Below are 16,486 nucleotides of genomic sequence, written 5' to 3' on the forward strand. Positions count from 1 at the left end.
GAAACCCCGCAACGACCCGAGGAGCCAATCAGACACTCCGCTCACACCAGCCCGGCGCTGAGCCACCACCAAGCGATCACTGATCGATCACTGATCGATCACTACTGACGCTGCGGGCGCTCCAGTGGGGGAAGAAGTACTCAGACCCGTTTCTTCTGTAAAAGTACCAGTACAACACGGTAGAAATACTCCACTGCAAGTAAAAGTACTGCATTCTAACTCCTACTGAAGTAAAAGTATGGAAGTATAATCAGGAACATGTACTTAAAGTACTTGAAGTACTCAAAGTAAATGTACTGCATTTAAATTCCTCTTGAAGTTACAGTATCTCAGTATAATCAACTTTAAATGTTTGAAGTACTCAAAGTAAAAGTACTCGGTGAAGTTAAATGTCCCCTTTGGCTTTAAATGTCTGATGTTAAATGTACTCGATCAAAGTAAATATTACTTATATTTACATGTACTGAGGTCAGCATCTGTAACTAGTAACTAAAGTTATCAAACAAATGTAGTGGAGTAAAAAGTTCAATATTTAAGGTGGAGTGGAAGTATAAAGTAGCAGAAAATGGAAATACTCAAGTACAGTAAGTACAAATATCTCAGATTTGTACTTCAGTAACTGTACTTAGTTACAATCATACTTGGCAGTGTTATTAAAAGTACCCAAAAAGTTGTACTTGAGTAAAAGTAAAGATATCAATCATTACTTTGGTAAAAGTGAAAGTTGGCTATATAAATACTTGAGTACTTGAGTAAAAGTCTAAAAGTATCTGATACTAAAATATATACTTAATAAACTTGTACTTAAATATCAAAAGTACCAGTAAATGATGGATTTGTTTGTGTGTGTGTGTGTGTGTGTGTGTGTGTGTGTGTGTGTGTGTGTGTGTGCACTGTGTAACCAAAGTTATTAAGTAAATGTGGTGGAGGAAAAATGGAAAGTACAAGTACCTGGAACTTTATTGTATTTAAGTGGGGTACTTGAGTAAATGTACTTAGTTACATTCCATCACTGTTGTGAATTGATTCTTGGACCGATCGTCCCAGCTGAACTTTATATTTAGAAAAGTTTTGTGTGTAAAAATCGTAATTTGTAAAGTAACTAAAGCTGTCACATAAAAGTAATGGAGTAAAAAGTAAAGTATTTCCCTCTGAGATGTAGTGGAGTAGAAGTAGGAGGTGTTTGTGGAGAGAGAGCCCAGGTTCAGTGCTGGTTCCTGGGTGGAGGAGTTCTGGGTGACTGGCTCCGTCTCATTGGAGCAGCAGCTCTTCTTCTTCTCTGGTTTTACGTGCAGCATCTCTTCTTCTTCTCTGGTTTTACGTGCAGCATCTCTTCTTCTCTGGTTTTACGTGCAGCGTGCGTCGTCACGGTGACCGTGTGCATGTCTTCCGGCTCCGTGCACTCGGCTGCTCCTCATTATTAACGGATGCTGTGACAGTTAGCCTAAATCGTGGCTCCAGCTGTCCCCAGTTCAGCTATAATTAGATCATTGTGTCCCAAATTCAGTGAAGACGAGTGTCTTCTGTGTCTCGTCAGCTCTTCATTATGTCTCGTGCTCTGGTCAGCGAGGACGTCCTTCTACTCCAACACGTCTTCTTTCAGACGAGTGGACAGAAAACGTTCAGAATACACGTTGAGCTGTTTGTTTTAATTCAGATTTATGTTCTGGATGTTTCTGTACAGTTTTCATGAATTGTAAATTCATGGTGATGTCTAGTAGTTAAAGTTTTTACCCCTCTGTGGACGACTGAAACAGCCAGAATCATGAATAAATAAAGAAAAAAGAAAGAATTAGCTCAACAAATAAGTAAATATGTCAAAAATGCAACAAAAATAATACAAATTATAAATGTAGACATTCATTAATTTATAGATATGACATGAATTTATATTTGTTTAATTCCCTTTTGTATTTATTGACCTTTGTATTAACACCTCCAATTTGTTTATTTATTTATTAATTTTTATTTGTTTGTATATTTTGAATGTATTTTCTTACTAAATGCAAAGGTTAAAATGCCGAAATAATATGAAATATATTATTTTATTCATTCAAATCTATTTATGTATGTATCTGTTTATTTAGTTCATGTACGCCTGCAAAATACAAAGGTAAAAAAACACATTTAAAATTAATAGATAAAATGTTAAAACGAGTCCAAACACTTGAGACACTAAAGAAAGTACGTACGCTGGTGAATGAATACAGAAGAAAATAAAACTGTATTTCTGTGTGTTTATTGAGACACGTATTTATTTTTATTCTGTATTCTTGTTTTTGGCCGCTCCAGTCCTCCATACTGTTCACCTGTAGTGTCTCCTCTTAAAGGACCATTCTGCTCTCTTCTACAAAGTGACTCTGGGTGAGGGTTAGACTCGTGATTGAGAACATCACGATTAAAACAGAGTTGAACCTGCAGAGTGTTCAGACGGACGGTGACACGGTGAGTCTCCAGGCTGAGCGCTCGGTCTCTTAACGAGGACAGTGTCCTTGTCACGACTCGTTGAACTGATTCAGTCTGCAGCTGGATGACGGACTGACTCTGGATCAGATCCATCCGGCTTTAATTCAACTCCAACTGACACTTTGTATTGTTCTCATTTACATTTAAAGTGTCTTTGTGTTGCTCTGTCCCTGCCGGCTCTCCCTGCCTGTCCCCTTCATGTATATGAGGAGGATTTACTGTAACATACATGTGTGATAATGAGCAGCTGTAACAACCTCAGCAGGTTTAATCTCAGTACCGGTTTGGTATCGACTGACATGAGTCATCTAACTCAAACAGATCTGCTCTGTGTTCTGCTCTCGGTGACCTTTTTCCTTTAGTCAGATCAGATATTAAATATAAATCACAGCCTGGCAGAGCATCACCCGTCAGTCTGACACAGTAAGTAGTGTCAGCAGGTGGTTCCTGATTGAAATCATCATTTCTCTGCTGTAAGTCATTAAAAAGGTCTTTTCTGGCTGCTTGTTTCTTATTTGTTTAGTTTAATGACAGAAAGAAAATCATGATTATTCTTCTTGGATAATAATTATCCAGTTGGTCCTCGTTCCACAAAACATCAGATGGTTTAAAATGTTGGAATAAAAAATCATCAAAAATAGAAATAGGTCCGAGGTCGGACGTGGAACAGCACGAGCCTCATTAACAAAGCGGGAGCAGGTTATTAGTCAGTTATGATCTCTTCTAACGAAATAAACTAAATAATGACACAATATAAACAGACTCCAGTTAAACAACAACAACAACAGTCAGACGTGCACTGTTAAACTTCATGTCAACACAGAAATGTTAATATTCATGAGTGGAGAGGAATGTGAAGAGATGTGAGAGGAGGCGGCTCGCACAGAACTGGTTTCAGTCTGTGGACAGAAATTCCTTGAATATTTGTTGTGAAAGCAGATCTGTGTGTCTGAGGAGGAGGAGGAGGAGGAGGAGGAGGAGGAGGAGGAGGAGGAGGAGGAGGAGGAGGAGGAGGAAGACTGCAACTGTTGTTGATTATTGACGTCTAACTAAACAAGTGAAAGTGACCTGAGAGAAAAAAGACTGAAAACAGAAACGGGGCAAATACATACTGAAGAAAAAACAAAACAAAAACAGAAATGATCATTTATGCAACATTTTATCATTTATTTAATTCCAACATTTGTTTTCAGAATCATTTTTGTGCATTTAATGACATATTAAGCTAGTTTTTCATGTTAATGTTGGTTTTGTCCGTCTCAGGCCTCCGTACAGATCAGTGTGTTCAGGGGGTTGAACTCAGCCGCCGTGTGCGGCTGCACCCAGTCGAGCAGACAGACTGATTATACAAAGACGTCTTTCAGCAGCAGATTACTTTTGTTGTGTCGGTGTTTCAACTGTCGTCAGGTGTGTCAGCGCCTGAGTTACACTTCACCTCGTGTCGGCCTTCAAACATTCCCAGCATTCCTCCCGCTGCATCCTGATGACATCACTGCCTCACAGTCCACTGACCGCACCGCGGTGTTAGAGCTCCGCCCACGTTCAGGACGGGTCACTGTGGTCAGGGTCAAAGGTCAGACCGCTGCAGGTGGAGTCTCATAGCTCCAGACTGACAGCTGGTGCAAAAATAATCAAATTATTCAACGTCGGGACAAAAAGTGACGAAAACTTGACTCGACCGTTTTGTTTTGCATCCAATGAGCAAAAAGACGTTAGTGAGGCTGAAAATACACAAAGAATCACAAATATGATGCGTTCAGCTCAAAAATTCAAAACTAAAAGGTGTTTTCTAAACACAGCTGTGGGATTTTACAAGGTCTCAGAACTTAATAGAAGTTTTGACTGATCTTTCCCGGACATGAACTGAGGTGAGGTGGTGGTGTGACCCTATATTTCCATTTATTATCCGTAACTAATACATTAATAAGCACTGTTGTTTGAGCTCTGTGGCACAGAGGACTGAAACATTCATCAGGATCAGCTCATTGTTGTTAGACTGCAGGAGATGTTCGGGACAGCACCAGACTCAAACTTCAGGCCTGTAACGTATTGATTATTAAATGCCAACGTTCACCAGCACAACGTCACTGATCGCTGTTTATCGTGACTCCTGCTGGTCTCCAGTCTGACTGTGTCCCAGTTTGTGAAGGTCACCACGGTGTCTCTGTCAGAGGAGACTCTGGTGAATCCACCGAAACGATTGATCGAGCCGAGCCTCCTCTGATCAATAACTCGTTAACAGCAGCAGCAGGAGGAGGATAAAGGACTGAAGATCACTGACCGACCGGCTGCTCTCACACAAACACACCACACGTCAGTGACTTCAGTATAACGAGCTGTTTTTAGAGCTCTCATCTGAATAATTCAACTTTATTTATCTTTAAATAATATCTCCCACAGATCCAGAATCTGTGCTGGTCAAACCTCAGAAGTCCAACACTTTAGAGTCACCTGAAAGCACCACAGCCCCAAAACTTACTTATCATTTCTCACGTGAATAGACAATGAAACTTTATTACATTTTCAACTAGACTCAGTATCTTTCAGATCATAGTATTGCGTTTTTACCAGATCACCAATAAGTAAATCAATAAAAAATATTAACATCGGGATTCTGCAAAGTAACTAGCTACTTTGTCGTGGAGTAAAAGTACAACACTGGCCTCCGAAACGTAGTGGAAGTATAAAGTACAGAAAATGGGAAAAATGCTCAAGTAAAGTATTTACTTAAGAACAGTGTTTGAGTAAAATGTAGTTAGTTTTATTTCGTTGCTGATTATTATAAAGTTGACACAATATTTAAATTTTTACTGCAAGTGAGTGTCTGATCCAGATATCAGTCATCAGCTCTTTGATCACTAATGATCGACATCAGCCCTGAAAATAACAAACATATCAGTCGATCCCTGACTGTGAGGTACGGTTGATCATGCTCAACTAAATCTAAAAAAGACCATCGTTTGGACTGAATTAATGTTCTAGTTACGATTTTAAAGGAACATTTCACCCAAAAAATGTAAATCCAGTCATTATTTCCTGTAGTCCACAAACATCTCTGGAGCTTCACAGTAAAACAGAGTTGCAGCGTTCTGCTGAACACCTGAAGCAGCTGGAGATGATTCAAACATCAGATGTCTCCACACAGCTCGTCTGCTGTGATCACAGTCTGCAGGACAGGAGAGACCACAACCTGATCTGAGGAGACCAGGTCTACATCCTTTATTGAGCTGTAATCTTCACTGTGGCTGCTGAGCTAACAGTGTTAGCATCAGACAGTTTTCTGATCAAAATGTGTTCAGTTAAAGTTTGAACTTCTGGTGATGATGAAAAAAAAAATATTTTTAGCAAATTTTTCTGATCAATATTAGTGAGACAGAGTCAGATGTGAGCTGAGGTGTGACGAGGAGGCAGCTTCTTATCTCTGGCATTAAATCCAACTGTAGATAAAAGAGATGCAGTCTGTGGAGCTGAGGCCGCAGATAGAAGCAGCTGCGTGTTTTCATCAGAACTTGAACTAAAGAGACAAAAGTTAGTTGCACATTTGGACAGAACAGAAAACGCTGAAGTGGCTGTTTGGACAAGGAACTATTGGGGGAAATTAAAGCAGCAGCTTTTTTGCACAGTTTTCTAAAACAAGTTTAGACAAAAGAAGAAGAAGAAGCCCCGAGATCACAAACTGATCTGAACAGATGTTATTTACAACCTTTATTGATCTGAAACCTTCACTGTAGCTGATCAGCTCAAAGCGTCTGAAGTGGGTGCACGAGCTGGACCACATGGAGGGTGCAGACTGTGATCACAGCAGACCAGCTGTGTGGACACATCTGATGTTTTGTCTGTACATACACAAGTTCACTGCAAACAGGAAGTGCTAGCAGCTAATTCGGCAAAGATTTTAATGATGTTTAATTCGTTTTTTTCCGTTTTAAATCATCTCCAGCTGCTTCAGTTGTTTAACACAACACTGCAACTCTGTTTTACTGTGAAGCTCCAGAAATGTTCTGTGGACTACTAGACTTCACCTGACTTTATATCATCAGGAGGAGACGATGACTGAGCCTGACTTTATATCATCAGGAGGAGACGATGACTGAGCCTGACTTTATATCATCAGGAGGAGATGATGACTGAGCCTGACTTTATATCATCAGGAGGAGACGATGGCTGAGCCTGACTTTATATCATCAGGAGGAGACGATGACTGAGCCTGACTTTATATCATCAGGAGGAGATGATGACTGAGCCTGACTTTATATCATCAGGAGGAGACGATGACTGAGCCTGACTTTATATCATCAGGAGGAGACGATGACTGAGCCTGACTTTATATCATCAGGAGGAGACGATGGCTGAGCCTGACTTTATATCATCAGGAGGAGACGATGACTGAGCCTGACTTTATATCATCAGGAGGAGACGATGGCTGAGTTTAAAAAAAAAAATAATTGGGGTGAACTGTTCCTTTTAATGTCATAAACAGAAGGATTAACAAATAATACGATTTCTGTAAAGTTACTGTTTTTAGTTTCATCCCTGATTGATGCTCCCTCCGTCTTATCTCTCTCTCACACACACACACACACACACACACACACACACACACACACACACACACACACACACACAGTTAATAGCTGAAGCCCCCAGAGTTGTGTCCCACATCAGTCGACTGAGGGGAAACTTATTTAGTAATTATCCTCTGAGCGCAGCGATAAATGTAGCTCCAGAGGAGGAGGAGGAGGAGAAGGAGAAGAAGTAGGAGAAGAAGAAGAAGAGCGAGCGAGGCTGCTGCAGAGAGAGAGAGAGAGGAGCATCTGCAGAGCGAGAGAGGAGAGGAGGAAGAGGAGAGGAGGAAGACGTGAGGACGGAGAGAAAGCAGAAAGCAGAACAGTGCAGTTGGAGGATTGATTGAATAAATGCGGTAAAACCTCGGCGCTGCGAGAGAGAGAGAGAGAGAGAGAGAGAGGGCGGTAGAGCGAGGGCTAGAATTACTGCTGAGTGGAGAGAGAGGGAGGGCGAGAGAGGGAGAAGGGCAGAGATGGGAGAGGAGGGACCGTGAGGAGGAGGAGGAGGAAGGAGGATGCGGTGCTGAGGAGGGAGAGGCAGGTCGGGGGGGACGCCGAGTCGAGGATGTTAACGGGACGAAGACGGACGTTTGCAGCTTAACCTCATTGGCTGACAGGTGGCGGCTGCTTCGGCCAATCCCGTCTGACCGTGTGTGTGTGTGTGTGTGTGTGTGTGTGTATGTGTGTGTGTGTGTGTGTCCTCTCCTCAGATGATGGGGAACAGCTGTGATCGAGGTACCGTCTCTTCCTCTCTCTCTGTGTTTCTGTCCATGTCATGTGACCGGCTTGTCATACCTGGCTTCCTGCGGCATGTTGCCTCAACTTTGTCTCAGCGGTGAGGAAGAGGAGCGATGATGTCCGCTGCGTTGGGACATCATCGCTCCTCTTCCTCTCGGGGGGGAGGGAGGGAGGAAGGGAGGGGGATGCATGAAAGTTTGTCCGGCTTCCTGCAGCGCAGCGTGCCCCCTGCGCCCTGCAGCTGGAACTTGATCCAGCACTTTGAAAAGCTGATAAATGCTGACGGCTGCTGCATGCTGCGTTCACTGTCGCTCCGTCAAACTGAGCTGGATGTTTCCTGTTGCATCAGGCAGCACGTTCATGTGTTTTCATACCATTTAAACATCATGTGACGTCCACACGCTGCTGATTTAATGTCTCTGTTCGTTCAGCATCGATGTGACACTGGTGATTGTGTTTACTGGGCGATGAGCTGATATCCAGCAGCCACAATCACATCCTGACTCTTCGTTGTGTGTGATATAAACTTTAGTGTGAACACAGTTGATTCACGACCGGCTGGCAGCTGTTGGATCATTTGTAATGGTCGCTTTAACCCCCTTATTCAGCAGGTATAAGAAGTTTACATTATAGATTTAATAAAAGGTTTATGACACACTGTGATGTCATCAAAAGATGTTTTAAAGGGGCTCTGTGTCAGAGTCTGCAGCAGTTTACATGCAGTTTTTATTGGAGATGAGTGAGTGTACATTTGAAGCTAGGGTTTGGCTAATAGACAATGACATCGTTTATTGCTGAGAGCTGACAGTCGTCGACCTCTGACCTCTGATCATCGTAACATCGTGATGTAGAAGTCGCCCACCGGAGAGAAAAATGAAGTGTGTCCCCTCACAGCTGTTGTTATTTGTGACATGTGGGAGAGGAAATCAAAAGAAGTTTGTTGCGTAACGTCTTCATGTCCTGTTTATTATTGTCTTGTTGAACCAGCTCCGTTAAACGAACCATTGGCTGAACACAGCTAAGCTACAGACATGTTTTAAACCCAGCATGGGGCATCAGCCAGCTCTGTTTGAAACAGTTTCAATACTCATTTTCTGCTGTATTGATTCACCTGTAGCAGCTGCACTTGTCAGATCTCAGTACTGTGAAAATGCAGAGTAACACAGCTGGTTGTGTTAATAAGCAGGTTGCAGACCTGGGCTAAATGGCTAAAAAGTCCATCATGAGAGTGAAGTTTCATATCGATGATTGCTGATCATTGTCAATGACCTGCCCTAGTTTTATCATTTTTAAAGACCAGACTAAAACATGTTGAATTTAACCTCATCATTTTGAATGTAACCACTTTATCAAGACACACAGGTTATAAATATCACACAACAAGGAAAAACACACAAATAAAAAACATACCAGCGAGCTGACGTGTCCTTTTTTATTCAGTGTCGTCTCCGTCAGCACTCATGTTCTCACTGTGGTGTTACTGGGTTGTGTGTTTGGTTTGTAAAACGCTCGGTCAGCGGTGGAGCTGGTGCGGCAGATCATGAGTCATAGTTGCCCCGGTGCCCCTTTGGCCATTGCAGCTGCAGCGTCTTGGGGCTCGTTAGGTAGAGCAAACAGGCCGGGTGGTGGAGCAGCGGTGGCCTGTCTGCTCCAAGTAACGAGCCCGGAGACACTCCAGCAGCGAAGAGCGGCTCTGGAGGACGAGTGACACTGAGAGGAGCAGCAGAAGACTCAGACGGAGGCTGAAGGGGTCGGTGTGTTTGCCGGCCTGTAGGTCACGTTTCAGACAAGAGAAGCAGACGTTCCCAGAGCTGCTGTGTGAGTTAGTAGTTTTACAGGCGGAGCACGGCTGGTTCATAGTGACGCCTCTGACTCGCTCTTTCTGTCAGTCACATGGCGATGGCTCCACCGAACTACACACCTGATAAATGATTGGCTGTTTGCGTGTGACTCGTAGCACTCTCCATTATCAATATGTGATAGGCTGTTTATGTCGCTACGTGCTGTCGAACTATTGAACATTTTATCTAACTATTTGTTCTTTGCTCGAGAGGACGTGTCTGTCGCTGATACCTATTGTTATCGTCTTATCGGCCGGGCCGGTTTTTAAACTGACTGATCTTGTAGAAAGAACGCTGGTCTTGAAGCGTCTGAAGTGGCGCTGCTGAGAGGAAACACATATCAGCAGCTGAACAGACTCTGACACAACACTGGAGCGCTCTCCATCCAGTGAATGATCGTCTGTTCACTCTTGTTGTATTTTGGCCTCTTCACCTTCTCTGTCTCCTCCGTCAGCCGCTTCTTTTGCTTTTGACAGTCAGTCCGGTTGTTCCACTGTTGCCTGGGGAGAGTGACCGGGGAGAACAGTGACGCTTCATGTTGTGGTTGCACGCTGCCAGAGCTTCCTTTGTGCCGTAATTTGACCTTCAAAACAGTCCTGGTGTCAGACTGAATCCCACCGTGACACTGAGCTTTACAGTGAACCAGTCTGTCTGCAGACATGACACTGTGACATCAGGATTACTTCAGAATGAGAAGTTAAATTAAACAAGCTGCTGCAATGAATATCTCCGTATTAATTGTGGATCAATGATTATGTGTCATGTGAGAGGGGTTTGTTACAGACTTATCACCGACTCTGCCGCTCGTCTCAGTTCTGGAGCTTTTCAGTGTCTCTAAAGTTTCAGACTCACTGGTGAAGAATGATCTCACAGCGACAGTCAGATATTTCCCTCCGGAGACCAAACCGGCAGCTGTCCGATGCTGCGTGCTGCTCTGTGTCTGCTGGATGTGGAAGCGGTTTGCTAACATTTTAGCATCAACTGCTTTATAATCTGATAATCTGTCAGATGATGTGTTTACAACTTGTTCTGCTGCCCACAAGTGTCCTGAAAATCAGTCCAAAAGTGCTGTATGTTATCAGAAATGCTCCAGTCGTATCCATACATCCTGTCGTTTGATATAATGTGAAATGAAGCTGGTCCTCATTTAGCTGCCTGTGTGTGAGGACCTCAGGAGATCCTCTGTCACCAGCCTGCTGTCGGAGGTGAGGAGTTATTTTGAGCGTCCTGTCTGCTGAGGCGTCGTCAGGAGCGTCCCTGCAGCTGTTAACGGACTCGTAGGTGTTTTTCAGGAGCTGGTTGGAGAGGCGCTCAGGCCTCCAGAGACACACCTCAGACAAGATGGCTGTTGAGTTAGCCGGAGAGGAAGTAAGAGGGGCTAAAATTAGCTTTAAAATCGATGCAGCTGGATGTGAGCCAGCTCTGAGGACGTGGCCTTTCACTGGGCTCAACTCAAACCAGGACCAGCCACCATCCAGAAGTTACATGTCTCTGTGTTTTGTCAGTCAGGCTTGTCTGGTGAATGTCTGTAAGAAGAAGGAATATGAACTGAGCTGATGGGACTCGAGGCCTTCAGCAGGGCAGAGGGTGCTGATGTGGGCTGTGAACCTGGACGTCTGTCTGTCCTGCCGTCCTTGACACACTTCTCCGTAACCGCTCAGACAGACAGCAGAAATAATCAGAGCAGCACAGAAACACTGCAGGTTTGATGTCATGAAGGAAAATCTGATCCACATCCAACAGTTCTGGTTGATAATGAAGTCATGTAGAGAGAGAGTGAAGCTGCATCCGGCTGTGGACACACAGATACATTCATTAATAATCAATAGATTGTTGGTTTATGATCTCTTTAAAGATTTGTCCACAGAAGAAACTGTCTTTCTGGACAGAGAAATCTTGATTTGTCACATTCGGTTGATTAAAGTCAGACTTTGGTTATTTAAAGGAGCCTGATGTGGTCGTTGGCTTCAGGTAAAGATATGTTGCTGAGAAGGTGAGCTCAGTCGTTCTGTTTCCACCTGCTGAAGGTGAAGCAGGAAGCAGCTGCCATTAAACACTCCTCCACCTCCTCCACCGTGTTTGACTGTCATCAGCACGTCCTCCATCCGTCCTGCTCTACGCTGGTGATGATGATGATGATGATGATGATGATTGTGACAGAGGAGGAAGAGGCTGCTGTGGTTGATCTAACACTCTCTGTTTGTCTCTGCAGAAGTGTCTTCGGAGCGATCTCCAAGGAGGAGGAGCATCTCCGGTCTGAGTTCAGAGAAGAGCGTCGCCGTCGACAATCCAAACTCGTCGCCTTTCAAAGTGCCGGTGAGTAAGAGACGACTTTCTGACTGAAGCTGAGTTTGACTAAAGACAAACAACAGATGCTGATAAAAATCATTATCAGTCAGTATGTGTTTGTTTTTAATCATGAAGCTGTGATACTATTTTAAACTCTGTGTCTGAGGTGTGCTGCAGTACATGTCTCAGGTATCTGTACGTTACTCGAGTATCTCTGTGACTTTCCCTCTCTACATCTGAACTTTCTCCTACGCTTCACCAACCCAAAATGTGGCTATCTGACGTCCTGGGAATGAGGCTTTACTCCCCGTCGCAGTCCGACTCTCGCCTCACACGGCAGCAGATGGTTAAGATGTTTGTGTTGACGACCTCTGAGAGCTGTTAGATATCCATCTCAACACTTCACAGTCATGTTTGGACTCCTGACAGCTGAAGATGAAACCTTTCATCTGTCAGCTAAATATAGTCCAGCTCAGACTCACTTATTGATGTTTTCTACATAATGAAGCCTGCAGCATTACTCTGATTACCTGCAGTAATCAGTTACAGCTCTATTAATCAGGTTATGTGCATTAGGAGTCTGCTGATAATCAGATGAAGTCATTTACATGACAGTTTACACAGATGGAGCGTGGATTTAGTTGGTTTTAAATCTAATTCGGTGTAAAACTACAGACAGTAACATGAAGGACAGTGTCCAGTACTAACAGGAGGTATAAATACTACAAACACTCGTCAGAGAGGATCGTCTGCTGACTCTGTTAGCATGTTATTACCAGAGACACTGCAGAAAAAGGATGCAGGCTTTACTGTAACCTTTAATTTCTTTATCAGAGACTGTGATTGTGTGATCAGAATCAGAAACATGTCGTCCAGTCATGAAGAGGTCAGGAGTCCAAACTGAAGGCAGATATTCTCTAAACCAGGTGGAGAGTTCAGTCTTTGAGTTTATGATGCTTCTTACAAACTAAAGATTTTATTTCATGTGATGGAAACACTGTTAAGAATCGATCCAATCTCCAGAATAAATATCAGCTAAGTGTTTTTCTATTTCTCTCGTTACAACTCTGTGTTTCTGCTCTGGTTAGTCACAAAAACCACTTGGTTACGGTTAGAAAACATCATGGTTGTAATTAAAATACTTTTCTTCGGTCACCATGAATATGGTTTGAAATGTCCTGAGTTAACCTGAACAAACACCAGGATCTGCTGCCACAAACATGGCTGGAGACGGCCCGGCTTCGCTTGACAAATATCTGTTTTAGGTTTCCATAAACACAACTAAAGCTGGAATCCTTAGAAACACCCGGGTTTGTCGTTACAGACACGGCTGGAGATCCAGATCACACTTTAAAATGTTCAAAGGCCGGTCCTCTGTGTGGCCGCTTGGCGTCACCACCTCCACCTCCCGATGTGTGCACCCAGCTCAGACATGCTAACACTTTGATCTGAGCAGCTACAGTGAAGAGTTCATCTTAATAAAGGATGTAAATATCTCCTCAGATCAGGTGGTGATCTCTGTGATCACAGCAGACGAGCTGCATGGAGACATCTGATGTTTAAATCATCTCCAGCTGCTTCAGTTGACTACGAGACTTCACCTGACTGAATCTACATTTAGAGTGAACTGTTCCTTTAACGTCATGAACACTATGTCTCTGAGTCGTTAGGATGCTGACGTTGTTCATGTGGTAGAAGTTTGTGTTGAAGCTTCTCAGTATTTTTAGCTCCAGTCCGACCTCGGAGGACTTCATACAGTAAATACAGACAGACAGGGTGCATGCTGGGAGATGATGACAGGATCATAAATACATCCAGCGGTCAGTCCTCTGCTTTAAACACTGAATCATGATGTTCACTGATCCACACAGACCAATAATCCTGATCCATATCTGTGATCAGCTGTGAGGTGGAGGTGGTGCAGATGTTCTGGACCAGCCGGATCTTTATTCTGATGCATTAACGGAGCCAATGAGCCTGGAGGGAGTCAGTGGGGGAGGACGTGAGGGTGAGGAGGGTGAGGAGGGAGACTGAGAAGTGTTTGAGGATATTAATATCTCAGGAAATGAGGCCGCTCACTTCCTGTGCTCTGCGCCGGGCTTTTATTGTCTCGGAGGAACTGATAGGTGAAGAAGAGCCGAAGGGTTCGATCGGCTGAGTCACGTGACCCTGCAGCGCTGACAGAGCGCTGACTCATCGTCCACTGTCCACTGTAAACCATGTCAGTGTCTGACCTGCAGGAGGCAGTCGAGTTCACGCTGATGTCCTGGTCGTCATAGCAACCCAAGCAACAACACCTGATCAGTTTGTTTCATCTGAAGATGTTTCTGTGCTGAGGATGAACACCGGCCTGACTGACTGTTACTGACTGTTACTGACTGTTACTGACTCATATTCATCATCAGTTCATCTGCACATTATGTCTCATTAATGAGTTAAAAGTGAAGTCATCACGTTTATTTAGTCCGACAAACAAATCTTTATAATACTTAATGTACCAGGAAGTAAAACAGGTAATGTGTTAAAGCTTATGTTATGTTTAGTCTCGGCTCTGAAGTTATAGCCACCAGATGAAACGCAGCGTCTCCTCGAGGACACAGGAGGATTTCTCTGGTTTGAACATTGTCGAACACAACTCAACAACATGTAGAACAAAGGTCCAGTCATTTTTAGACATTTTAATGCAGAAATCGTACATTTTATATCTTTAATAAATATTATTGCAGCCTTACAATATTCATTAATCCTCAGGAGTGTGAGGAAAACATAAAATGATAATGTGGGATGGATGGACGGACGTTTCTGTGCGTCTTTTACCGGCTCCATCATGTTAAAGGTTATAATCTGTGTACGTTTCCCAAAACACTAAAATGAATCACCAAAGTCACAAACAAACTACTCTGATGGATGTTCTACGATGTCAAATGACAGTTTTTATCAAAGGAGTCTGGTGGATTTGACAGTTGACTGATGGATACAGCAGCTTCACTCCCACGTTGGTAGACTTCACATTCACAGCAGCATCGAGCTCAGTGTATAATACAGGCTGATGACAAACAGGAACAGATCCACCGTTCTCATGAGTAGTGACTTGTATTGGTTTATTCATTCGAGCTGCGAAAGCTCAGAAAAACCGAGCTTGTTCTGAAAGAAATGTTTGTTTCACCACGTAATGTGTTTTCTGTTTGACAGTGCTCATGTGAAGACACACACCTTATTTTCCCTTTAACTTTCACTTTGAGCCTCAAGAGATGTTTTAAATACGGCTGAAACTCTGCCTCCGTTAGAGTCGTCACTGCTTCTTCTTTAGCCTTCAGAAAACTAGACAGTTTTATAAAACTCACCGGATATTTGTGGTCAGCAGAAGATGAATCCTCATGGTTTTATTTACCTCCTGTAGAAAGACACAGTGATGACATGAATGTTAGAGGTCTCTGTGAAGCTGCCTCCTCCTCCTCCTCCTCCTCCTCCTCCTCCTCCTCCTCCTCCACCCTAGGGTGAACCAGATCAGTCTGACTTCCTGTTTCCTCTGACCTCACCTTCATCACACACCTGTCTGTCTCTCTGATCCTGATCTTCTGTCCTCTTTTTGAATCTTTCAGGGGTTTTTCAGTAAACGTCTCAAAGGCTCCATCAAGAGGACGAAGAGTCAGACCAAACTGGACAGAAACACCAGCTTCAGACTGCCGTCGCTCCGGCCTGCTGACGCTGACAGGTAACTGTTATGATCCTTCAGAGATACTATCTGACGGCTCACCGCTGTGTGAACAGTGCAGGAGAGGATTTCACTCCCATCAGGTCTGCTGAGTCGGTGACAGTTTGGACTGTGTGATTGTAGAGTCTGTGTTGTGTCGCTCAGCTGGTGCAGGCGGTCAGGAGAGTGAGTCAGTGTTCACCGTGTGTCCATCTGAGATTGTTTTGGAAGGAGCTGCGAGGATCAGTCGATCGAACGGAAATTAGTTGCCATCTGACAATTAATTAATTGTTCCTCCAGCAGAAATGTCAAACATCTCACCGGTTCCAGCTTCTTAAATGTGACGATTAGCTGCTCTTCGTTGTCATTTCTGACAGTAAATGAAGAGACTTTGTGTTTTGTTTCAGAATTAAACCCCAAATAAAACCAGTCGTGGCCTCATCAGCTGTGTTGAGGACCTTTAAGGTCTGATCCAGGTTCATCGTGACCCGGTTCAGATATGTGAGACCTTCATGATGATGTCGGCTGTTCATGTGTCTGCAGTGAGAAGCTGCAGTTAGTTCATGTTGTTCATGACACTCGGCACTGATGATGCGCCGACATCAAACTTCATTTCCTGTTTCTGCTCCAGTTTCCTCCAGTGATCAAGCTCCTGTCTGTCTGTCTCTCTGTCTCTGTGTCTGTCTGTCTGTCTGTCTGTCTCTGTGTCTGTCTGTCTGTCTCTCTGTCTCTGTGTCTGTCTGTCTGTCTGTCTGTCTCTGTGTCTGTCTGTCTGTCTCTCTGTCTGTCTGTCTGTCTGTCTGTCTCTGTGTCTGTCTGTCTCTCTGTCTGTCTGTCTGTCTGTCTGTCTGTCTGTCTCTGTCTCTGTCTGTCTGTCTCTGTGTCTGTCTGTC

At 43.7% G+C, this 16,486-nt stretch overlaps 1 protein-coding gene across 4 annotated transcripts in view; it reads left to right on the forward strand.

Annotated features, from left to right (window-relative positions):
- rasal2 (RAS protein activator like 2) overlaps positions 1 to 16,486 on the forward strand; it is a 73,691-nt gene that overhangs the window by 36,305 nt on the left and 20,900 nt on the right. For 3 of the 4 annotated variants that reach the window (XM_084368396.1, XM_084368397.1, XM_084368399.1), the window contains 2 exons: positions 11,823 to 11,926; positions 15,502 to 15,614. In XM_084368396.1, coding sequence (XP_084224522.1) covers positions 11,823 to 11,926; positions 15,502 to 15,614 — 217 coding nt within the window. Of the gene's footprint in view, positions 1 to 7,583; positions 7,767 to 11,822; positions 11,927 to 15,501; positions 15,615 to 16,486 lie in introns of those variants that run through there. The other variant, XM_084368398.1, reaches the window with a different exon arrangement.

The sequence above is a fragment of the Pagrus pagrus genome (assembly GCF_965226575.1).
Source record: "Pagrus pagrus genome assembly, chromosome: 12".
Taxonomy (NCBI): Eukaryota; Metazoa; Chordata; class Actinopteri; order Spariformes; family Sparidae; genus Pagrus; species Pagrus pagrus.